This window comes from Phoenix dactylifera, chromosome 5 (genome assembly GCF_051530095.1).
Source record: "Phoenix dactylifera cultivar Ajwa chromosome 5, Ajwa_hap1_PhDact_Kaust_v1.1, whole genome shotgun sequence".
NCBI classification, from domain to species: Eukaryota; Viridiplantae; Streptophyta; class Magnoliopsida; order Arecales; family Arecaceae; genus Phoenix; species Phoenix dactylifera.
This window is the reverse complement of record NC_143194.1, coordinates 22971292-22990189: the sequence shown is the minus strand read 5'-3', so window position 1 is coordinate 22990189 and position 18898 is coordinate 22971292. Positions and strand designations below refer to the sequence as shown.

The following is an 18898-nucleotide window of genomic DNA, read 5'->3' as shown; positions in this document are numbered from 1 at the left end:
TATTCGTACTCCGCGAGCTCGGACTTCTAGTTGCCGGGGCGGATTGTCGGACTTCCCCGACTTAAGCGGGTCTGATACGGGTCCCAAGCTCGGGACAGAGTTTCGCCGAGCTGCCGGTATAAACCGAGTTAGGGTTCGCCGCCGAGCAGTGCATGCGGGGCGGATGGGACCAGGCGACGATCGGCCCGGCCGAGCGCTCTGGCGCTAGTCGGGATTTTATTTATGCACTTAGTCGTTGCAGGAACGAATAAAATAATGTAATCATAATCTAAAATGTACCTTTTGTACTGTTAGAGTCGAGCATCCCCTGCTGAGGTTGGCAGTTTTGCTTGGCCATTTTTGAGGGTGCTCTCCTGCTCGGGGTCCACTTCCTGGGGACGCCGGCGCATTAGGAGAATTGGTTGCCATCAGGGATGTTTATTACCAATCACGAACGTATAGTCGACCACGAACATTTTGTCGATCACGAACGTTTTGCTGATCACGAACATTTATTATCGACCACGAACATGTATTGTCGACCACGAACATGTTGTCGACCACGAACATGTATTGCCGACCACGAACATGTATTGCCGACCGCGAACATTTTCGGCGATCACGAACGTTTTCGGCGATCACGAACATGTATTGTCGACCACGAACATTTTTGGCGACCACGAACGTTTTCGGCGATCACGAACATGTATTGTCGACCACGAACATGTTGTCGACCACGAACATGTATTGCCGACCACGAACATTTTCGGCGATCACGAACATGTATTGTCGACCACGAACGTTTTCGGTGATCACGAACGTTTTCAGCGATCACGAACGTTTTCGGCGATCACGAACGTTTGTCCGGGGCCCGCAAAGGTACTACCCCGTCATCCCGAGGTCGAGGGAGCTCGAGCTCACTGTCGACTCGTCGGGGCATCCCGACCGTAGTCGAGGAGGCGCCGCGGGGGGACCGCAAAGGTATTACCCCGTTGTTGAGCGCCACGGAGGGCCACGAGGGCACTGCTCCGCCTTCCCGAAGTGCCGAGGTATTTGGTGGAGATCGAGACCGAGCTCGACATCGGCGCTCCGGAGTTTCGCCAAGGCGCCCGGCTTCGCTCGATGCTGGTTGACGAGCTGGGCCAAGTCTGGGAGTCACGAGACATATAAGCATTAGGAGAAATTTGGCACAATTGAACAATTGCAAATAAGCCATGGTAGAAAGGTGAGATTTATGATTGAAACGGAGAACCCCTTGGGGTTCTATTGGTAGTACACCCGGAGATTTTCGGAACTCCAACTTCGTGGAATAGGGGTCCCGTCGAGAGATTCCAGCTTGTACGCCCCGGGTCGTTGGACTCGTGCGACTCGGTAGGGTCCCTCCCAGTTCGGAGCCAGCTTCCCTTGCTCGGCCGGCTGGGAGGCCTCAGCTCTTCTAAGGACGAGGTCCTCCGATTTGGAGGATTTGACTTTGACTTTAGCATTGTAGTATTGCGCTGTCTTTTGCTGGTACCTCGCCATGCGAACTCGGGCGGCTTCCCTCGTCTCCTCGATTGGGTCCAGGTTATTTCTGAGCTGCGAGGAGCTGGAGCTGGCATCATAATGCTCCACCCTCGGAGAAGGGAGTCCGATCTCCAGTGGGATGACGGTTTCCGTTCCATATGTTAAATTGAAAGGAGTTTCGCCGGTGGGGACACGGAACGTGGTCCGATAAGCCCACAGGACGTTATACAGGTCTTCGACCCACTGTCCTTTGGACTGGTCGAGCCTGGCTTTGAGCCCCTGCAAGATAGTACGATTTGTTACCTCGATTTCTCCGTTCGTCTGAGGGTGCGCGACCGAGGTGAAGCGGTGGTTGATGCCAAGCTCGGAGCAAAACTCTCTAAAGCGAACGTTGTCGAACTGGCGGCCGTTGTCTGATATGAGGATGCGAGGGAGTCCGAATCTGCAGATTATTGACTTCCAGACAAAATTCCGCATCTTCTGCTCGGTGATCCGGGCGACTGGCTCGGCTTCCACCCATTTAGTGAAATAGTCGATGGAGACGACTAGGAATTTTCTTTGCCCGGTTGCCAGAGGAAATGGTCCCAGGATATCAATTCCCCATTGGGCGAAAGGCCAAGGGGAGCTGATAGAGGTCAACGGGGCCGAGGGTCGGCGTTGGACATTGGCGTTTCTCTGGCATCGGTCGCACCTTCGGACGAAGTCCAGGGTATCCTTCTGGAGTGTCGGCCAGTAGTATCCTTGGCGCAAAATCTTATGCGCCAGTGCTCGTCCCCCCAAATGATTTCCACAAATTCCTTCATGGACTTCTCGCATTGCATAATCCGCCTCTGTCGGGCGGAGACATCTGAGGAGGGGAGAGGTAAAAGATCTCCGATAAAGCTTTTCCTCGTACAATATGTACTGGGCGGCGGAACGCTTTACTCGGCGAGCCTTGCGTTCATCACTGGGGAGGACTTCATCTCGCAGATAGCTAATGAGCTCGTCCATCCAGCTCGGCTCGACCTCAATGCAAAGGGCCTGCTCGGGCTCCTCCGTGCTGGGTTTTTGGAGATACTCCAGCGCCGCCGCTTTGGGAAGCTCGCTCATGCGAGAAGACGCCAACTTTGACAGCTGGTCTGCTCTGAGGTTCTCCGACCTGGCAATATGTTGGATGCGGAAAGAACTCAAGGTCGAGGTGAGGTCCCGCACCTTCCGGAGATACTCCTGCATTGTGGGGTCTCTGGCTTCAAAGTCACCCAAGATTTGGTTCACGACCAGCTGAGAGTCGCTGAAGACCCTCAGGTCCTTCACTTCTAGCTCCTTGGCCAACTTGAGCCCGGCGATGAGTGCTTCGTATTCCGCCGCATTGTTGGAAGTGGGAAACTCGAGGCGTAGAGCCTGCTCAGCAACCACTCCATCTGGACTGGTGAGAATGAGACCCGCTCCGCTACCCCCCGAGTTCGAAGAACCATCGATGTGCAGAGCCCATGCCGAGCTCGGGGTCTGCTCTATTGGCGCGGGCTCGGGTTCGGGCTCGGCCTCGTCCGGCACAGTGCACTCGACTATAAAGTCGGCGAGTGCCTGTGCCTTGATTGCCGGTCTGGATCGGTACTCGAGGTCGAACTCCCCGAGCTCGACGACCCACTTAGTAATTCGACCCGCACGGTCTGATCTTTGCAGGATCTGCTTCATCGGCTGGTCGGTGAGTACGGCCACTGCGTGGGCTTGGAAGTAAGGCCGGAGTCTCCGAACTGAGATGATCAAGGCAAAGATGGTCTTTTCCAGCTTGGAGTATCGGGTCTCAGCATCCTTTAAGACCCGACTAGCGTAGTATATCGGTCTCTGAAGCTTATTCTCCTCTCGAACTAGGACTGAGCTCACTGCAACTGGGGAAACAGCCAAGTACAGGTAAAGGAGCTCACCCTGCTGAGGCTTCGTGAGCAAAGGAGGAGAAGCGAGAAGGTGCTTGAGCTCTTCAAAAGCTTGCTGGCACTCTGCCGACCACAAGAGGTTCTTCGGCCGCTTGAGAGCCGTGAAGAACGGGAGACAGCGCTCGGCTGATCGGGAGACAAATCTTTCGAGAGCTGCAACCCGTCCCGTAAGCTGCTGTACCTCTTTAACTGTTCTCGGGGGTACCATCTCTTGGAGCACTCGGATCTTCTCAGGATTGGCTTCGATTCCCCGTTGGGTAATCACGAAACCAAGGAACTTGCCCGAGGTCACTCCGAATGCGCATTTCGCGGGGTTGAGCTTCATCTGGTACCTCCGAAGCGTGGTGAACGCTTCGTCGAGGTCAGCCACATGGTCGTTCGTTGTTCGACTCTTCACCAACATGTCGTCAACGTAGACCTCCATGTTTCGGCCTATTTGGTCTTCGAAGATTCGGCTGACCAGCCTTTGATAAGTTACTCCAGCGTTCTTTAAACCAAAGGGCATCACCTTGTAGCAATAGGTACCCCGTCGGTGATGAAGGCTGTCTTTTCTTCATCTTCTGGCGCCATCCGGATCTGGTTGTATCCGGAGAAGGCGTCCATGAATGCCAACAGCTCATGTCCCGAGGTGGAGTCCACGAGCTGGTCGATGCTGGAGAGTGGAAAGCTGTCCTTTGGGCAGGCGTTGTTCAAGTCGGTGTAGTCCACGCACATACGCCATTTTCCGCTAGCCTTTTTGACGAGGACCACATTGGCGAGCCACTCTGGATAGGATATCTCCCGGATGAAACCGGCCTTGAGGAGTTTATCAACTTCCTCGACTGCTGCTCGTTGTCGTTCGGGGGCGGCACCTCGCTTCTTTTGTCGCACAGGCTTGCAGGTTGGTTTTACTTGGAGTCGGTGGACCATGACCTCCGAATTTATCCCCGGCATATCCGCGGGCGACCAGGCGAAGACGTCCATGTTGTTCCGCAGGAAGCTGACGAGGCGATCTCTCTCGCGATCATCGAGGCCGGAGCCGACCTGCACGGTTAGCTCGGGAAAGTTTTCGCGTAAAGAAATTTGAATGAGCAGCTCACCAGGCTCTATCCGATTCTTCTGAGGGCCGACCCGTGCCTCTAAAGTTTCGGCCGAGGGCTGGTCATCTGTTGTCGGAACTGACACCTCGGCCGGTTGCTTTGCCTCGTGGGTCGCCATGTAGCATCGTCTCGCTACCGCCTGGTCCCCACGGACTTTGCCGACTCCAAGGCTGGTGGGGAATCGCATGAGTAGGTGGCGGGTCGAGACCACGGCTCGAAGAGCGTTGAGCCTTGGTCGCCCGAGGATGGCATTATAGGCTGAGGGAAAACGCACTACGAGGAAATCCATCCTCACGTTACGTTCTCGGAGGACGAGTCCGACCGTGACCAGGAGATTGACCTTGCCCTCCACAGGGACCGAGTCTCCAGTAAATCCGACCAGCGGGGCGTTCATCCTTCGCAGTTGCTTTTCTGTCATCCCCATTCTAGAATAGGCGTCAAAATACAAAACATTCGCCGAGCTTCCATTATCAATTAAGACGCGTTTTACATCAAATCTATTCATAACCATCGAGACGACCACAGCATCGTCGTGGGGAGTTTCGACTCCCTCCAAGTCCTCGTCCGAGAAGGAGATGGTTTCGGAGGCGCGCAGGCGCTTCGAGGTGGCCCCTTCCTCTGTAGCTCCGCCTCGAATGGTGTTGATAGTGCCGGCGATGGGCCTGTTGGCATTTGGATCTTCGGGCTGTGCGGCATTCTCCGCTGGCCTTTTCTCTTCACGCCGGTTTCGCACGAACCGGTCGAGTACTCCTCGGCGAATGAGTGCTTCGATTTCGTCTCGGAGCTGGAAGCAGTCCTCCGTATCATGGTCGTGGTCCCGGTGAAAACGGCAGTACTTCCGGGGATTACGCCAGGCTCCGGGGTCTCGCCTTGGAGGCGGAGGCCGGAAATAATCCCGTCCCTCGATCTCCATGAGAATCTCAGTCTGAGGAGCGGTAAGGGGAGTGTAATTTTCGTACCTCCCGTTGGGTGTGCGGAGCCGCGGTGGTGATCTCGGGCGAGGTGGAGACCTTGGTCAGGGCGGTCCCCGCAGCCGGGGTGGACTCTTCAGATGGGGCGGGTTCTTGGCTCGGCGCGGAGACGGGCTTCTGGGGTGGCCACGCTCCTCACGACGCCTTTTCTGCTTTTTGGAGGTCTGCTCAGCTCCGCTCTGTCTAGAAGCGACGGCTTCCTCGGCTTTCGCGTACTTCCGCGCCCTGACTAACATCTCGGTGAGGTCGGCTGGGAAATTCTTCTCAATAGAGAAGAGAAACCTATAAGACCGGGCTCCAGTCTTGAGTGCCGACATAGCTATGGACTGGTCCAGCTCGCGGACCTCCCAGGTTGCAGCAGTGAAGCGGTCCAAATATTCCCTGAGCGACTCCCCCTCCTTTTGCTTTATGTCGAGGAGGGAGTCTGAAGTTCGTCGCTGGGGTCGGCTGGCAGCAAAGTTGGTGGCGAACTGCCTGCCGAGCTGCTCGAAAGAGGAGACCGTGCTGGGTTTCAACCCGGCAAACCAAAGCCGAGCTGGTCCCCGAAGCGTTGCCGGGAAGGCCTTGCAAAGCATGGCCTCCGAGGATCCCTGCAGCGCCATCAGGGCCCGATAACTTTCCAGATGGTCGAGGGGGTCGGTCGTGCCATTGTAGGGCTCCACCTGGGGCATTTTGAACCTCGGCGGGACCGGCTCGTCCTCAATTTGTTGGGAAAAAGGGGACCTCGTGGTGAACTCGAAGTCACCCTCGCGCCCCACCCTCCTCCTGTGGAGCGCTTCGATCTGGCGCTCCAGTCTCTCGACTTTCTTGTCGAGCTCGTCACTCTGGGGGGTCACCGCGGTGGTCCGCTCGGGCGCAGGCTGCCCTGGGACTGACTCGGCCTCTGACGGTTGCGGCCAGTCGCCAGGACCCCTCACTGGGGGTTCTCTCCAGGAGGATACTCGGGCATGGAGATCTTGGCCCTGGAGGGCCAGTCCACTTGCGGGGGGCACCGGCTGAACCGGGGCCTGAGGTAATGGTGCTGTCGGGACGCCCCCAGGTTGCAGGCCTTGGACAATAACAGCCAAGGCCTGAACCTGCTGCACCAGGGCATCAAACTGTTCCGGCCGAACTTGGAGAGTCGAATCAGCCGGAGGTGGTGAGTTCTGGACAGAATATCCGGGACTAGATGGAGGACGCCGGGAGGCATTAGAAGCTCCCTTGCTTCTCAGCTTCATGGCCGCGACTCGGGCCCTTCCTCTAGCGCCAACTGTTGCTGGAATTTGGACCCGGGGGCGACCGCTGGGCCAGGAAGGAGGAGCTCCGGTGGAAATCGGCGGTGATGGGTGACGGTCCGTCGGGGTGTGGCGTCCTCCGGAAGACCTGCAAGAAGCCAGTGGCCGGGGTCTCCGACGCCGGCCCTCCGATGCTTAAGTCAGAGGGGGCCAGTATAAGAGTGAAGATAGCAGTAAGAAGTTGGAGTTCTCATTGTTCCGCCCCCCCTCAAATGGAGGAATTCCCCTTTTATAGAGGGAGCTGGGTTACCTGTGATGTGACGGGGCAATCGGCCTGTCGTACAGTCTGGCATGCAGTAGAATTAATGTTCGATCGTGTGAGTCAACACCGTTACTGTTGGAGATCAGGCCGGAGCCCTTAAGTCGTCGTCGAGTCATGCCATCATCAGCGATTAAGTGGGTTTGCCGTAAGAGGCTCGACGTCCGTAGACGACAGAAGCCATACGCTTTAATCGTTGAGTGAACCGGAGATCAGGAGAAGTCATACGTTTTGATGGCTGAATAAACCGGAGATCATCATGAACCATACTCATTTAATGGTTGAGTGCGCCGAAGGCCTGCAGAGGCCACGCGCATTAATGATCGGGTGTGCCGGAGGCCTGCAAAAGCCATGTGCATTAATGGCTTGACGACGGTAGCAGGATATGGTGAGATTGAGTATCTGGAGTAAGGCTCCTTTAAGGGCTTAAGCTGGGGTCGAATACTTAGGCAAGGCATTTCGGAATTCAGCGCCTGGTCGGGTGCCGAGCCGAGGCAGTTGCCGAGTCGGGCGCCCTTAGTTCGAGCGTAGTCAGGTCGGCGCCTTCTGGTCGGCGCCTTCTGGTCGGCGCCTTTGTTCCGGGACGACTTGGGTTTTCCCTCAACACTTAGTATACCAAAATAAAGAGAGCATACTTTCTTGAAATCCAAGAATGGAATTCAATAGCAAAAGCTTTAACATGGGATAGTTATTTGACTGAGCTCTCACAAAGGCCCAATATGAGATCTTATGCCACACTACAAAGAGAATAAAGAGTTGCCAAAACTTAGTTCACTGCACAATCCACTAATTAGGACATTACGTCCATACGGATACATCTAAATTTTTGGTGGGTGACCTTTAGGAGAACAATGGACCATAATATCAAAAAATGTATGCGCATTTCATACGTAGTAAAATGTGTATATAATCTAAAATTGACAAGTAGTACTGCAATCTAACAATCTAGGCCATGGTAACTTCAGTTTTAGATAATATAGTGAAAGAAGGATGGTGATATGGACAACAAGAAAGAAAAAAACATAAAATGCATTCAAGGCATGGTCTGCCGTACCGATCAGTACGGGCCGGTACAGGCTGGTACGTACCGGTATCGGACGGAACCGGTACGGTGCAGCTATATTTTTCGGTTCCGACTATTTGGCCCGTACCGATCCGTACCAAACCAGTACCGGCCCGTACCGACTTGTACCGACCGGTCCGTACCGAGCTCAAATTTTTTTTTGGCTTTTGGCCTGAACCGGTACGGTACGGATTCGGTTCGGTATGGTACCAGTACCGGTGCTCATCGGTACGTCGGTACGGTCGGTACAGCGGATCTTGATTCAGGATCTCTTCGGATGCCCAAGCAAGATATAATTTTGACCTCTCCACAATGGATGGATGCATTGTGAAAGAGAAAATAACAGAATAGAGAAGCCGGTTGGAGAGAACCAACTGTTATCGAGCAATTCCTAGAATTTCAGAATAGCAGAAAAATCATCTGTTTATAGGGATTCTTTTTCTTTTTTTTTAGAGAGAGAGAGAGGGAGGGAGAGAATAGAGAGAGATAGAGAAGACCCGTCTGCATCATAATTACCGAAGGCCAGATACTTGGGGGTGCACCAACCAAGACTCGAACCTGAAACCTCTGGTTGCTCAGATATGAAAGGGCATGACCATTGAGAATATGCACCAATTCACAGAACCATTGAGAATATGCACCAATTCACAGATTCAAACATATTGGAAGCTTATGATTTGGATAACTGGCAGAGAATTTGATGCCTCGTGCCCCTTTTTTTGTTAACCTTCTCAACTTAGCTATTGCCAACTCCATGAGAGAGATCATGTGGATAACAGATTTGAGCATCTAGAAAAGGACTAACAGACTTTATTGAAAATTCACACCATATTGGATGTTAACATTAAACTTAAACTTTCAGTACTTACCCTACCCTAGGTGGATACTTGTTCCTCCCTTTTTTTTTCCTGAGAAAATGACACCTATGACTTTTTAAATTTGATCTAGATGACTGGTCCTTTTAAATTTGATCTAGATGACTGGTCCTTTATTAGGAATTTACTGCTCAGCTGTCCCAACAAGTAGTAACTACAAGCAATGGGAATCATTTTGCTGCAAGTAGCATATACTATGAGTTAATATCTCTCTAGTATCTGAATGTGGAAATAGCATTACCAACCTCTTGTTGAATATGTACACCAATATCTCCAAGTATGATATTTCCATTTGCATTCCTTGCATGTGTCTTCTGGAGCAAATTCTGCAACATCATAGGGTGATTCGTTTAGAACTATAAATTGAAAATTCCATTATATCAAAGATTCTGACATAAAACACAAAGGACCCAAAACCTCTCTTAGCTCAATACACTGGAAGCACCTTAAATTTTGGCCAAGAAAATCAAACAGAGGCTGTCTGGAATTTCTATTTCCATGGCCTTTTTTATCTAAATTTGAAACTCCACTGCTCATTTAATTGCAGATGGTGGCTAAGCATGTTGAAGTATTATACCATGCATTGTGGAGATAAGTAGTTAACTCATAACCACTGACCCTACCTAGAATTCTCACAACTTGCAATGCAACTATAATGTGTAACACTACATGCAACAGTAGCTTTTAGCTGAAAAATCAAATATTAAAATTTAAGGAAATTAAAGATGTTAAATCACAATGTCAACTTGTCAAAATGACTAATGACTACAAATAAAATATGTGACTCACTTGTCCAGCCCCCTCAGCCACACAAACTACAGCTGATCTCTTTGTCTCAATGAGATACTTTAGATGGCTCAAAACACCATTTGGACCATGTAGATTAAATGGTACCTTCAGATAGAAAAGAAAATCTGGCTGTTGTCATAAAAAGAAATCTCAGTTCAATAGCAAACATTTTGCTTTTCTAGCATGCATACCTCTGGGATCAAACATATATCAACTTGTCCACTGGCTAGTGATGCATGCATAGCTATAAATCCACTGCTTCGACCCATCAATTTCACAATACCAATTCCATGGTATGCACTATGTGCCTGCAATTAAATTTACAGTTAAATGAAAAAATTCAACAATTTGATGATGGAAATGCAATATAAACCAAGGAATTTGGCAGGAGACTGTAAGTTGTCAAAGTGCTTAATGACAAAATGCAGAAATTTTTGATGACAATAGTGAATATAAAAATAATCCAAAAAAATAACAATTGACGCCATATTGGACCTCAATATATGCAGAATTTATAGCTCTCTGGGCTTCTTCAACAGCTGTGTCAAAGCCAAAGGTCTTGTCCATCAGTAGAATGTCATTATCAATAGTTTTAGGGACACCAACAACAGCCACTCTCATCCATCTCCTTTGACACTGCACAATCAAACTACTTTATAGGAAGCTCTGGCAGGTGTACAGGTGATGGCAAATCATTTACATATCAGAGATGTCAAGGCATGACCAAAAAAAAGAAAATTGAAAGACATTAGATCATGACAGAAAGAGCTACTCTCATCCATCTCTTACAGCACTGCAAAATCAAAGTTCCTACAGTAAAGCTCTCATTGCAGGTATGTGGACAGAGGCAAAATCACTTACATGAAATGATATCTTTATGTCAAAAAATTAAAAAGAAACAAATGTTGCCAACAGAATGTTTTAGAAATGATTTGTTAGACCTTGTCATAAAGACTATATCAAGAGAAATTGGACCAAGAAATAAGGTAAAAGGCTATCAAGACAAACCCAAACAATAATCAGATACACCTCAAAAGTTGAAAAAATGAAAAACAATGAATTTCCAAGTTCGAAGTGCCAATTAAAAGTCAAGCAAACAAAATAATCATTCTAAAAATGAATATCGACATATTGTAAAACATCAAAAAATATATATATTTTAGCAAAATTCCCATACATCTAGAATGACAGATAAGCAAGTGCACAACACACGGAAGACAACCACATGCATGCACAGATGCGCGTGCGCGCGTGCACAGAGAGAGAGAGAGAGAGAGAGAGCAAATATTTGAGAGGCTTGTCACTAACAGATTAACAAAAATGCAGATCAACAACCTCCTTATGTATTGCATTAGCACCGGCATGCGTCCCATTTCCACCCAAAACAAATAGCATGTTGATGTTGCGTTCCTGGCATCAGGGTGAAAGATCTATTCAGAATATTCAGCCTGACATCATGGGATTCATTCTACAAGTTAAAACACTAGCAATGAAATAAAATGAACAAGGCATTAAATCCTGCCATGTGACAGAAGCCAGAATCATACCTGCATCCTGTCAACAATCTCCTTGACACTAGGACCTCCTCTAGCAACTCCCAGTATGCTTCCTCCACCAAGGTGAATGTTTTGTACCACTCTTCGTGAAAGCTGCAAACAAAATTACCTGCTGTATGATGTAGAACACTGTATTGAAAATCCATCAAGAGCTTCTGCCAGCAATTTTGCAACAGAAAAATGCTCTGCAGTATGGTTACATATATTGAGAGCAAAGAACATACTGATATTTCAGGTACTCCCTTTACAAACCCTCGATAACCAAATGGTACACCTACGATGTTTTTCACACCATAAATTTCAAGCGTGATAACTATCTGCATCAGAAAATAAACATGACAATATATTTAGAAATTAGAACTCGCATATATCATGACAGAAATGAACAATAAAATTTGGATGAAGATAATTTTATATGGATGTTTCTCATAAATATCAAATGATTCAAATCCTTTCACTAGCCTCGGTAAATACGATTGCAGAGTTCCGTACTTATCAATTCTCTTTTGACCCCTGTCAGTTTATGACTACCATGAGTTTGAGGGGTATACTGAGTGTGCACACACTCCATGAGTTACCTATGTTTTCTAAATATTTTTTTGCATTCACACCACCACAAGGAACATACCATCATATAAAATATACAGATAAAATCTTTGGGAAATGTACAATGAAAAGATGATAAGGTTGGCTATATAGGCTAGTCCTGAGAAAAGCTGGCCAACAAAAACCAAGGTAAAAGAAGCATATAGACCAGCAAAGTTAACTGCCAAACATCTAAACTGGACAAATATGTATGGAGTGAAAATGTGATGACAACAATAGAAGATAGGAAAGACATGCATGTGAAATGTCAAAAGAAATGGTTAAAAAAGTTAGCTGAATCTTAAACTGTGTATTTTAGGAATGTAAAGTAGGTACGAGGATATACAGCAGAAGCAGATGATCTTGAAGTCGCAAGAATCACAAGCAGCAATAACCAAGATTGTTGCTTTAGGGCCATAACGAAACAAAGGTTATGCAACATAATTTTTCAAGGATATTAACTCATAAACAAGCATCAAGTATGCAATTAGGGCAGCAGAATAGAACTTGTTGAGGGATAATAAAGAACTGAAAAAAGGGAGTCCCAGTTCTAAATAAATCTGGAGGAAAGGAATCTGAATTCAAAGATAAAAACCTTACACCTAATACATGAGGTAGGAACTACAAATAGTCAAGATGGTAAATATGGAGGAAAAACCATAGTCCAAAAGGAATACTAGTGTACTAGGGGAACCTGCAAGGTAGAAAGAAAGGAAATGATTGGAGAAGTAGAAAGAAGTGTGTCCCATATAATGAACGATGGAGATAAAGGCCTAATGAGGAATCAAAAGAAATGGGTACTCACAAAATAATGCTTAGTGACTTTTCTAACCGGGAAAAGCAGCTACTCTGTACTAATGTGATATCTAAGATGGAGTGTACAAAATAGTAAGGTAGAAGACCCCATGTACAAAAACAAGGAAAATACCCAAAAAAAAAAAAACAAGCAAAAAATCTAAGGTTAAGGTGACAAGAGTTCAATATATGATGTCAGTCAATAAGAGAGATGTTTTTTTATCCCAAAACTAACGAAATCTGATGCAAAAAAAAAAGAAAATTGAGGGCAAGAAGTGAGAAGATATACATGATTAAAGCACAAACTCAAAGGAAATTTGTCATAAGCACATGATATCATGTCCTCTTACGAGCAACTAGTCAAAATACAAGGAGGTCCGTACACACAAAAGGGGCATTTGAGAGTCAGAGATGATGTAACTCACAAAAATTGCAAATAGAAATAAATTATAGGAGGTGAATCCAGCATAATTTATGCCCATTTGACATAGAAGTTTTATTGATGGTACGACAGATTGCAAGGTTTATGCTGCCACTGTCCATTAGTGCAAAAGTGATCCAAACTGACATGTTTATTGGAGATCCATTCCTTTATCCAGAAGCATATCCAGTGTCCTGAGACAGCACACTGTCAAAAAGCCCAAGAAACTTCCCCATCTGAAGACTTCTTACACATTGATCACCATTTAGGCAATTATGGCTACAATGATATTGCAACAATTAGATCATGTAGTGAGGATTTCATGCAGTAAGTCTTGCATGATTCATCAATAAAGATTTAACCATGATTCAAGGTAACAATTCCAAGTTATGATACCAGGAAATTTTAAAAGATCAGGTGCTGGATTCAAATGCCTGACATAAAACCATATACATGCAATTAGCTGGACACACAAAAATGCACAAGATACCTGATTCCAGCTGAATGTACTTATAGACTCTGCATATCATGGATTCAGAACTGCCAGAACAGGGAGGTACCACAGGAATCATACCGTTCCAATGCAAAACAGATGCAGGGAGCCTGAAACCATATATACTGGCATGTACCAGCTATATCGGTCTATATTGATACATACTGATAGTACCATATGGACTGTTCCGGTTGGTACCAATGATTTTTCTCTTTTTTTTAGGTTCAGTACATAGATTTGATACCAGTACTGTATCAATACTGTACTCTTCTAATGGAAAAATGATAAGGGGTTCAGTACCAGTATTTAAAACCTTGCTACATATAAGCCATATGCAGATTCAAACAAAGGCTATACATATGAGAGAAACATATATTCTACAACTACAGATAAACTAATATATTTTCTCTAGCACTTTTGATTGGGAGGTTACTTGTGATTGCACATATAATTCAGGCACTGCATATCGTAAGAAGTATCATCATGTAACATTCTCTCAAGCACGATATTCCGTACCGGCCCGGACCGAGCAGTATGGAGCGTACCGTACCGATTCGATACCGGTATCCGCTATGGGTGGCGTACTGAGTGTCGGTATGGCAAAAAAACTCCGTATCATACCGTACTGACATTAGGCTAGTGTGGCACTGGTATGGGATCCGATACTGAGATGACGAACCTTGATCTCAAGCCTAGGCACCAACTGTGAGAACCCGTGTAGGCGTATGTTTAGTCCCACATCAGTTATTCGCCGAGAAGATTTTCGATGCTCATACATGACTAAGGAATCCAAAAAATACCTTCTGGCTAGCCATATTGGGTGAGGTCCTGGGTTATGACAAATGGTATCAGAGAGACCTGGCCCATGGCCTATGTGGACTAGGAGAGGGTATGAAGTATGAACCCTTAGCCTAACAAGGATGTCAGGGCTTGAACGGGGAGGGTATGTGAGGGCACGTGCGGGCGTGTGTTTGGTCCCACATTGGTCATTCTCCGAGGAGATCTTGAATACTTACACAGGACTAAGAAACCCAAAAAATACCTTCCAGCTAGGGTCGGCGGAACCGTCCCGAGCCGTACCGGTGGCTCACTGGTACAGTTCCAGCAACGGAAATGGAACCCGTTGCCAAAGCCGAAGAAGAAGAAGGAAAGAAATTTGCCGACTTTACTTAAAAAATGCAAAAAAATTTAGTCGCGGTCGGATCCCTATTTCGTTCGAAACAAGGGAACCGACCATGGCCTTGCCTGTCGTGGCCTCCACCGGCCCTCTCTCCCCCACTCGCTCTCTCATTCTCTTTTTCTCTCTCCCACGGTTCCTCTCTCGGTACAGGCCCGGCACGGCCCGTACTGAGTCGTCCCACCAGAGAACCGGTACAGTGCCCGGTACCAGTTCCTCCGACTTTGCTTCCAACTAGCCATTTTGGATGAGGTCTTAGGTTGTTACGAATGGTATCAAAACATAAGTTTAAGGTCACTAAGGATTGTGATAGAAATGTATCAGATCTTGAGATTATGATCGCTTGGGATATGACAAAAGTAGCAAAAATAAATTCAGTGCCTAGGTGTAAAATCACTAGGCATTGTGATAAAATGTATGCATTGGGTTTGGTATACGATAAGTACAAAAGGCCTGGATGATTTGTCTGATCATGATAAAAGAGGTTTAACCTAAGATAAGGGTAGGAAGGTTAACCATGACATACTGATTATACCATACCATATTCATATATTGTTTAAATGACTTAAAAGTTCAAATTTGATATAGGTGTAGATGTGATACTATCGAATGCCCCGTCACAGGCTGAAAATATAATACTATCGAATGCCCTGTCACCGGCTGAAAATGTGAACTATCGAATGCCTCGATACAAGTTGGAAATATGATACTATCGATTGCCCCATCACGAGTGGAAAACGTGACCGACCATGTCTGTTGTGCCGATACCGGGCCCCGTATCGGTTGCCCAGCGTCACAGGTCGATACAGCCCCGCACTATACCGTATCAGCCCTGTACCGATACAGCAGAGGCGAGGGAGAGAAAGAACGAAAGAGAGAAAAAGAGAGAGGGGGGAGGGAGGGAAAGGGAGAGGAAGGAGGAGAAAGACCAGCCGGAGGCGTGGGGACCGAAGGCGGAGCCCCACCTCCGCAGCTCTTCAGCCTCCGCCTCCTCCACGTGGAGGCTCCCCAGCCTTCGTTGGCCCGCCTCTCTCCTCCTTGCTCTACCTCTCCCTCCCTCCCCCGCTCTCTCTCTCTCTCTCTCTTTTTCCTTCTTCTCTCCCTCCGGTGATGGAATCTCGATTTTGTTGCCATAACCGTCCTGGTGCGCCGCCAGTATAGATCGGGACGCCCCAAACCGGATGGTTTGAAACGGTTCCACTAACCATGGTGACCGAGATTTGGCCCAAAGTCGAAAAGATAATTTATCTTGGATCCAGATCAAATTCAAAAGGAATGGAATGAAAAGCATTAAAAACACTATTGAAGATTTATGAGATATCGTATGATATACCGCTCTTAAGTGGTTAGATTTTTATTAGTATTTGATATGCATATTTATATTGATTATTCGAGCATTATTGATAGTCGGTTTGTGATTTCTTGATGTGTGCAACAATTTTTTGTGATTTTCAAACTTATATTATTATTATGTTGGTGTAGAATCAAGTATGTGTTGGATTCTCTGAAAAGAACTGGAAGACGTTTGACGAAACTTATACTTCAAAAATTTTATATAAATTAAATGGTTGCCTATAGCTAAAAATATATACAAAAATTAGAATCTGAAATTGAGTATGTGTCTGTTCTGATTCGGTAATTGCAAAAAAATAAAGAAAGTCATACATTTAATGATTTTATGTAATTAAAATAGAGATAATTGTTATTGATACACTTGTATATTTCTTATATTCACCTGGCGAATAACATCATTGAGACCCGGACAAAGGCCTCCACAAGTAATGATTGCTGCATTTACTTCTTCTGGTTTGAAGTATATTTTCTCTCTTGGCCCTGCGCGATGAACCCTGAAATCAATAAAAAAAAATCCACCAGCCATTAATCAGGTGATATCTTATCTGATAGACCTACCATATAACAACCTGAATGAATTAGAAAAACATATAAAACAACATCAGTGCACACTTTCCACCCAGAATTTCATATAAAGTATTACTAGTACTAGGACAAGATACATCAACAAGATATTAAAAGAAGTTTGACAGTCTCCATTGATTTTGCCTTAGTTGTAACTTCTGATTTCTTGGAAGATTCCTAACATGTAGGTTTCCCTTGTCATTGTGAATGATCTTGCTATTGTATTCCCATGGTCTACCAAACAATGAATGGCCCACAATAAGCACATTACATCACATATAATCAAATTATTTTATTTCAGTAACAAAAAACTAGACAATAGGCAAAACAGCTAATTCATGGCCCTTCTAGGACTAAGAAAACCTGTCAAAATGCGATTGATATTTCATGCCGAGAATGAGTTTTCTGATGGCCTGTCAAAAGATCACATTTTTCAACGAAGTCCTGAAAATAACTCATCAAAACTTTACTTTATCAGCATGGATACATGAAAAGTACTGCTCCATGACCAAGCTTCCTTGGATTGAGATTCAGCATCGAAGGCGGCCCTTCATAAATAAGGGTTTGCCAAAATTGGCACAAATGCCCTAATTATGCACTTGAACAAAAATTGAGAAGTCATCATACCATCTACACTATGAACTTCATCTCCCTTGATCTTCAGTTAGTTGTTTTAAATGGAATGGCTAGCAAGCCTCCTGCGGTCCACAGACATGTAAGTCGCCTTATGAAATGTAACACAACCACTGCCTTGAGAATCCTCACCATGTCCAACAATGTTTCAACAATTTTAATATTTTATCATGTATTGAAATAGAATCTTTATGAATCCTAGGAAATGCATTTTCAGTACCCTAGTATCATGAGATATGGCACTCCCTGAGTTATTTCACTCCTACTGTGTTGCCTTTCCATGCCTTTCAGGTACATCCCAACATCAGCTGATGTCTTGCTTGCATTTCCATGTCCAAAGCATGTTAATAGCCAGGTGCAACCGTGCAACTTTAGAATTAGTTGAACCCGGGTGAAATTATATGCACCATATGAGCCTGATATGTGGGTTGGACTGGGAAAGTAAGTATTGATCTCGCACTAGTTTCTGAATCAAACTCACCAAATGAATTTTACGTTGGGTCTTCATTAAGCAAAGAACTTGGGCAAACTGGCCAACCTAAACCTGACTTAATTCACAGCAATCCACCACAGACCAAACTTTGTTTGCATAACAGGATGCCCTCACCCTGAGACGACTAAGACAACTTTTAGTAGTACAAGATAGAGTATTATATCCAAGGGATATATGAAGCCTTGAATCCCTATAGTTGAAGTTGCATTGCAACTTAAGATGTAATTGTTGATTTACAAGAAAGCTCACTTCTTGTACTTGGAGAGAAGTTCAGAAAAAGAATGAAATCTCTGTCGTACATTCCGTCGGATGCCTTATGAGCGGATTCCAAGTCGAACCACTCAACATATATGGCGATGAGGGTGAGTTCTTCGGTTTCGAAGCCGCCAGTGATGAATGCCTAGACATGGACCTAGGCGCCCATCAGAAGGGAGCGAGCGATGTTCCAGACCTTGAGGAGGGTAGAGAAGGTGAAGGAAGAAGCGGGGTGAACGGCTAGAGGCAATGCACGTTACACAGAGCTGGAGGGGGTGGGCGGCGGAAGAGGAGGAGGAGGCAGAGTAGAGGAGAGGGGAAGAAGGAAAATCTTTCTTTTTTTAATAAGGGGATTGATAATGATAACCTACTCTTTGTTATGGTAGGTTATCAATCTACCCATTTTTTATTGGACAAAAGATACTTTTACTTTTTATAACTCTTAAGGATATTTTATGTCTTTTTACAACCTCACATTAACTCATCCTCTCAACCCCCCAATTAATGCTCTATCCCTCTCTCTCTCTCTCTCTCTCTCTCTCACACACACACACACACACACACACATATATATATATATACACATACATATAGATGTATCTATATGTATATACATACATATAGATGTATATACATATTGATGTATGTATATATATAGATAGATGTATGTATATATATAGATAGATATATGTATGTATATATACGTACGTATATACATATATATGTATATATATATGTATGTATGTATGTATCTATATATATGTATATGTATACATATATACATACATACACACACACACACACGCACACACACACATATATATATATATAACAGAGAGAGAAAGAAGGAGAGGGAGAGAGTATTAAT

General features: G+C 45.8%; 1 protein-coding gene across 6 annotated transcripts in view; it reads right to left on the bottom strand.

The window, feature by feature from the left end:
- The window catches only part of LOC103711028 (ATP-dependent 6-phosphofructokinase 5, chloroplastic), a 34402-nt gene that overhangs the window by 10730 nt on the left and 4774 nt on the right, over window positions 1-18898 (bottom strand). For 5 of the 6 annotated variants that reach the window (XR_015987152.2, XR_015987151.1, XM_088721878.1 and 2 more), the window contains exons 4-11: window positions 16468-16579; window positions 11486-11578; window positions 11253-11354; window positions 11041-11115; window positions 10201-10341; window positions 9897-10013; window positions 9706-9810; window positions 9162-9242 (exon numbers count right to left, since the gene is read on the bottom strand). Coding sequence is in view for 4 of the 6 variants with exons in the window: in XM_088721878.1 (XP_088578004.1) it covers window positions 9162-9242; window positions 9706-9810; window positions 9897-10013; window positions 10201-10341; window positions 11041-11115; window positions 11253-11354; window positions 11486-11578; window positions 16468-16579 (826 nt within the window). In the remaining 2 variants the exon portion in view is untranslated. The remainder of the gene's footprint in view (window positions 1-9161; window positions 9243-9705; window positions 9811-9896; window positions 10014-10200; window positions 10342-11040; window positions 11116-11252; window positions 11355-11485; window positions 11579-16467; window positions 16580-18898) is intronic. The other variant, XM_026806207.3, reaches the window with a different exon arrangement.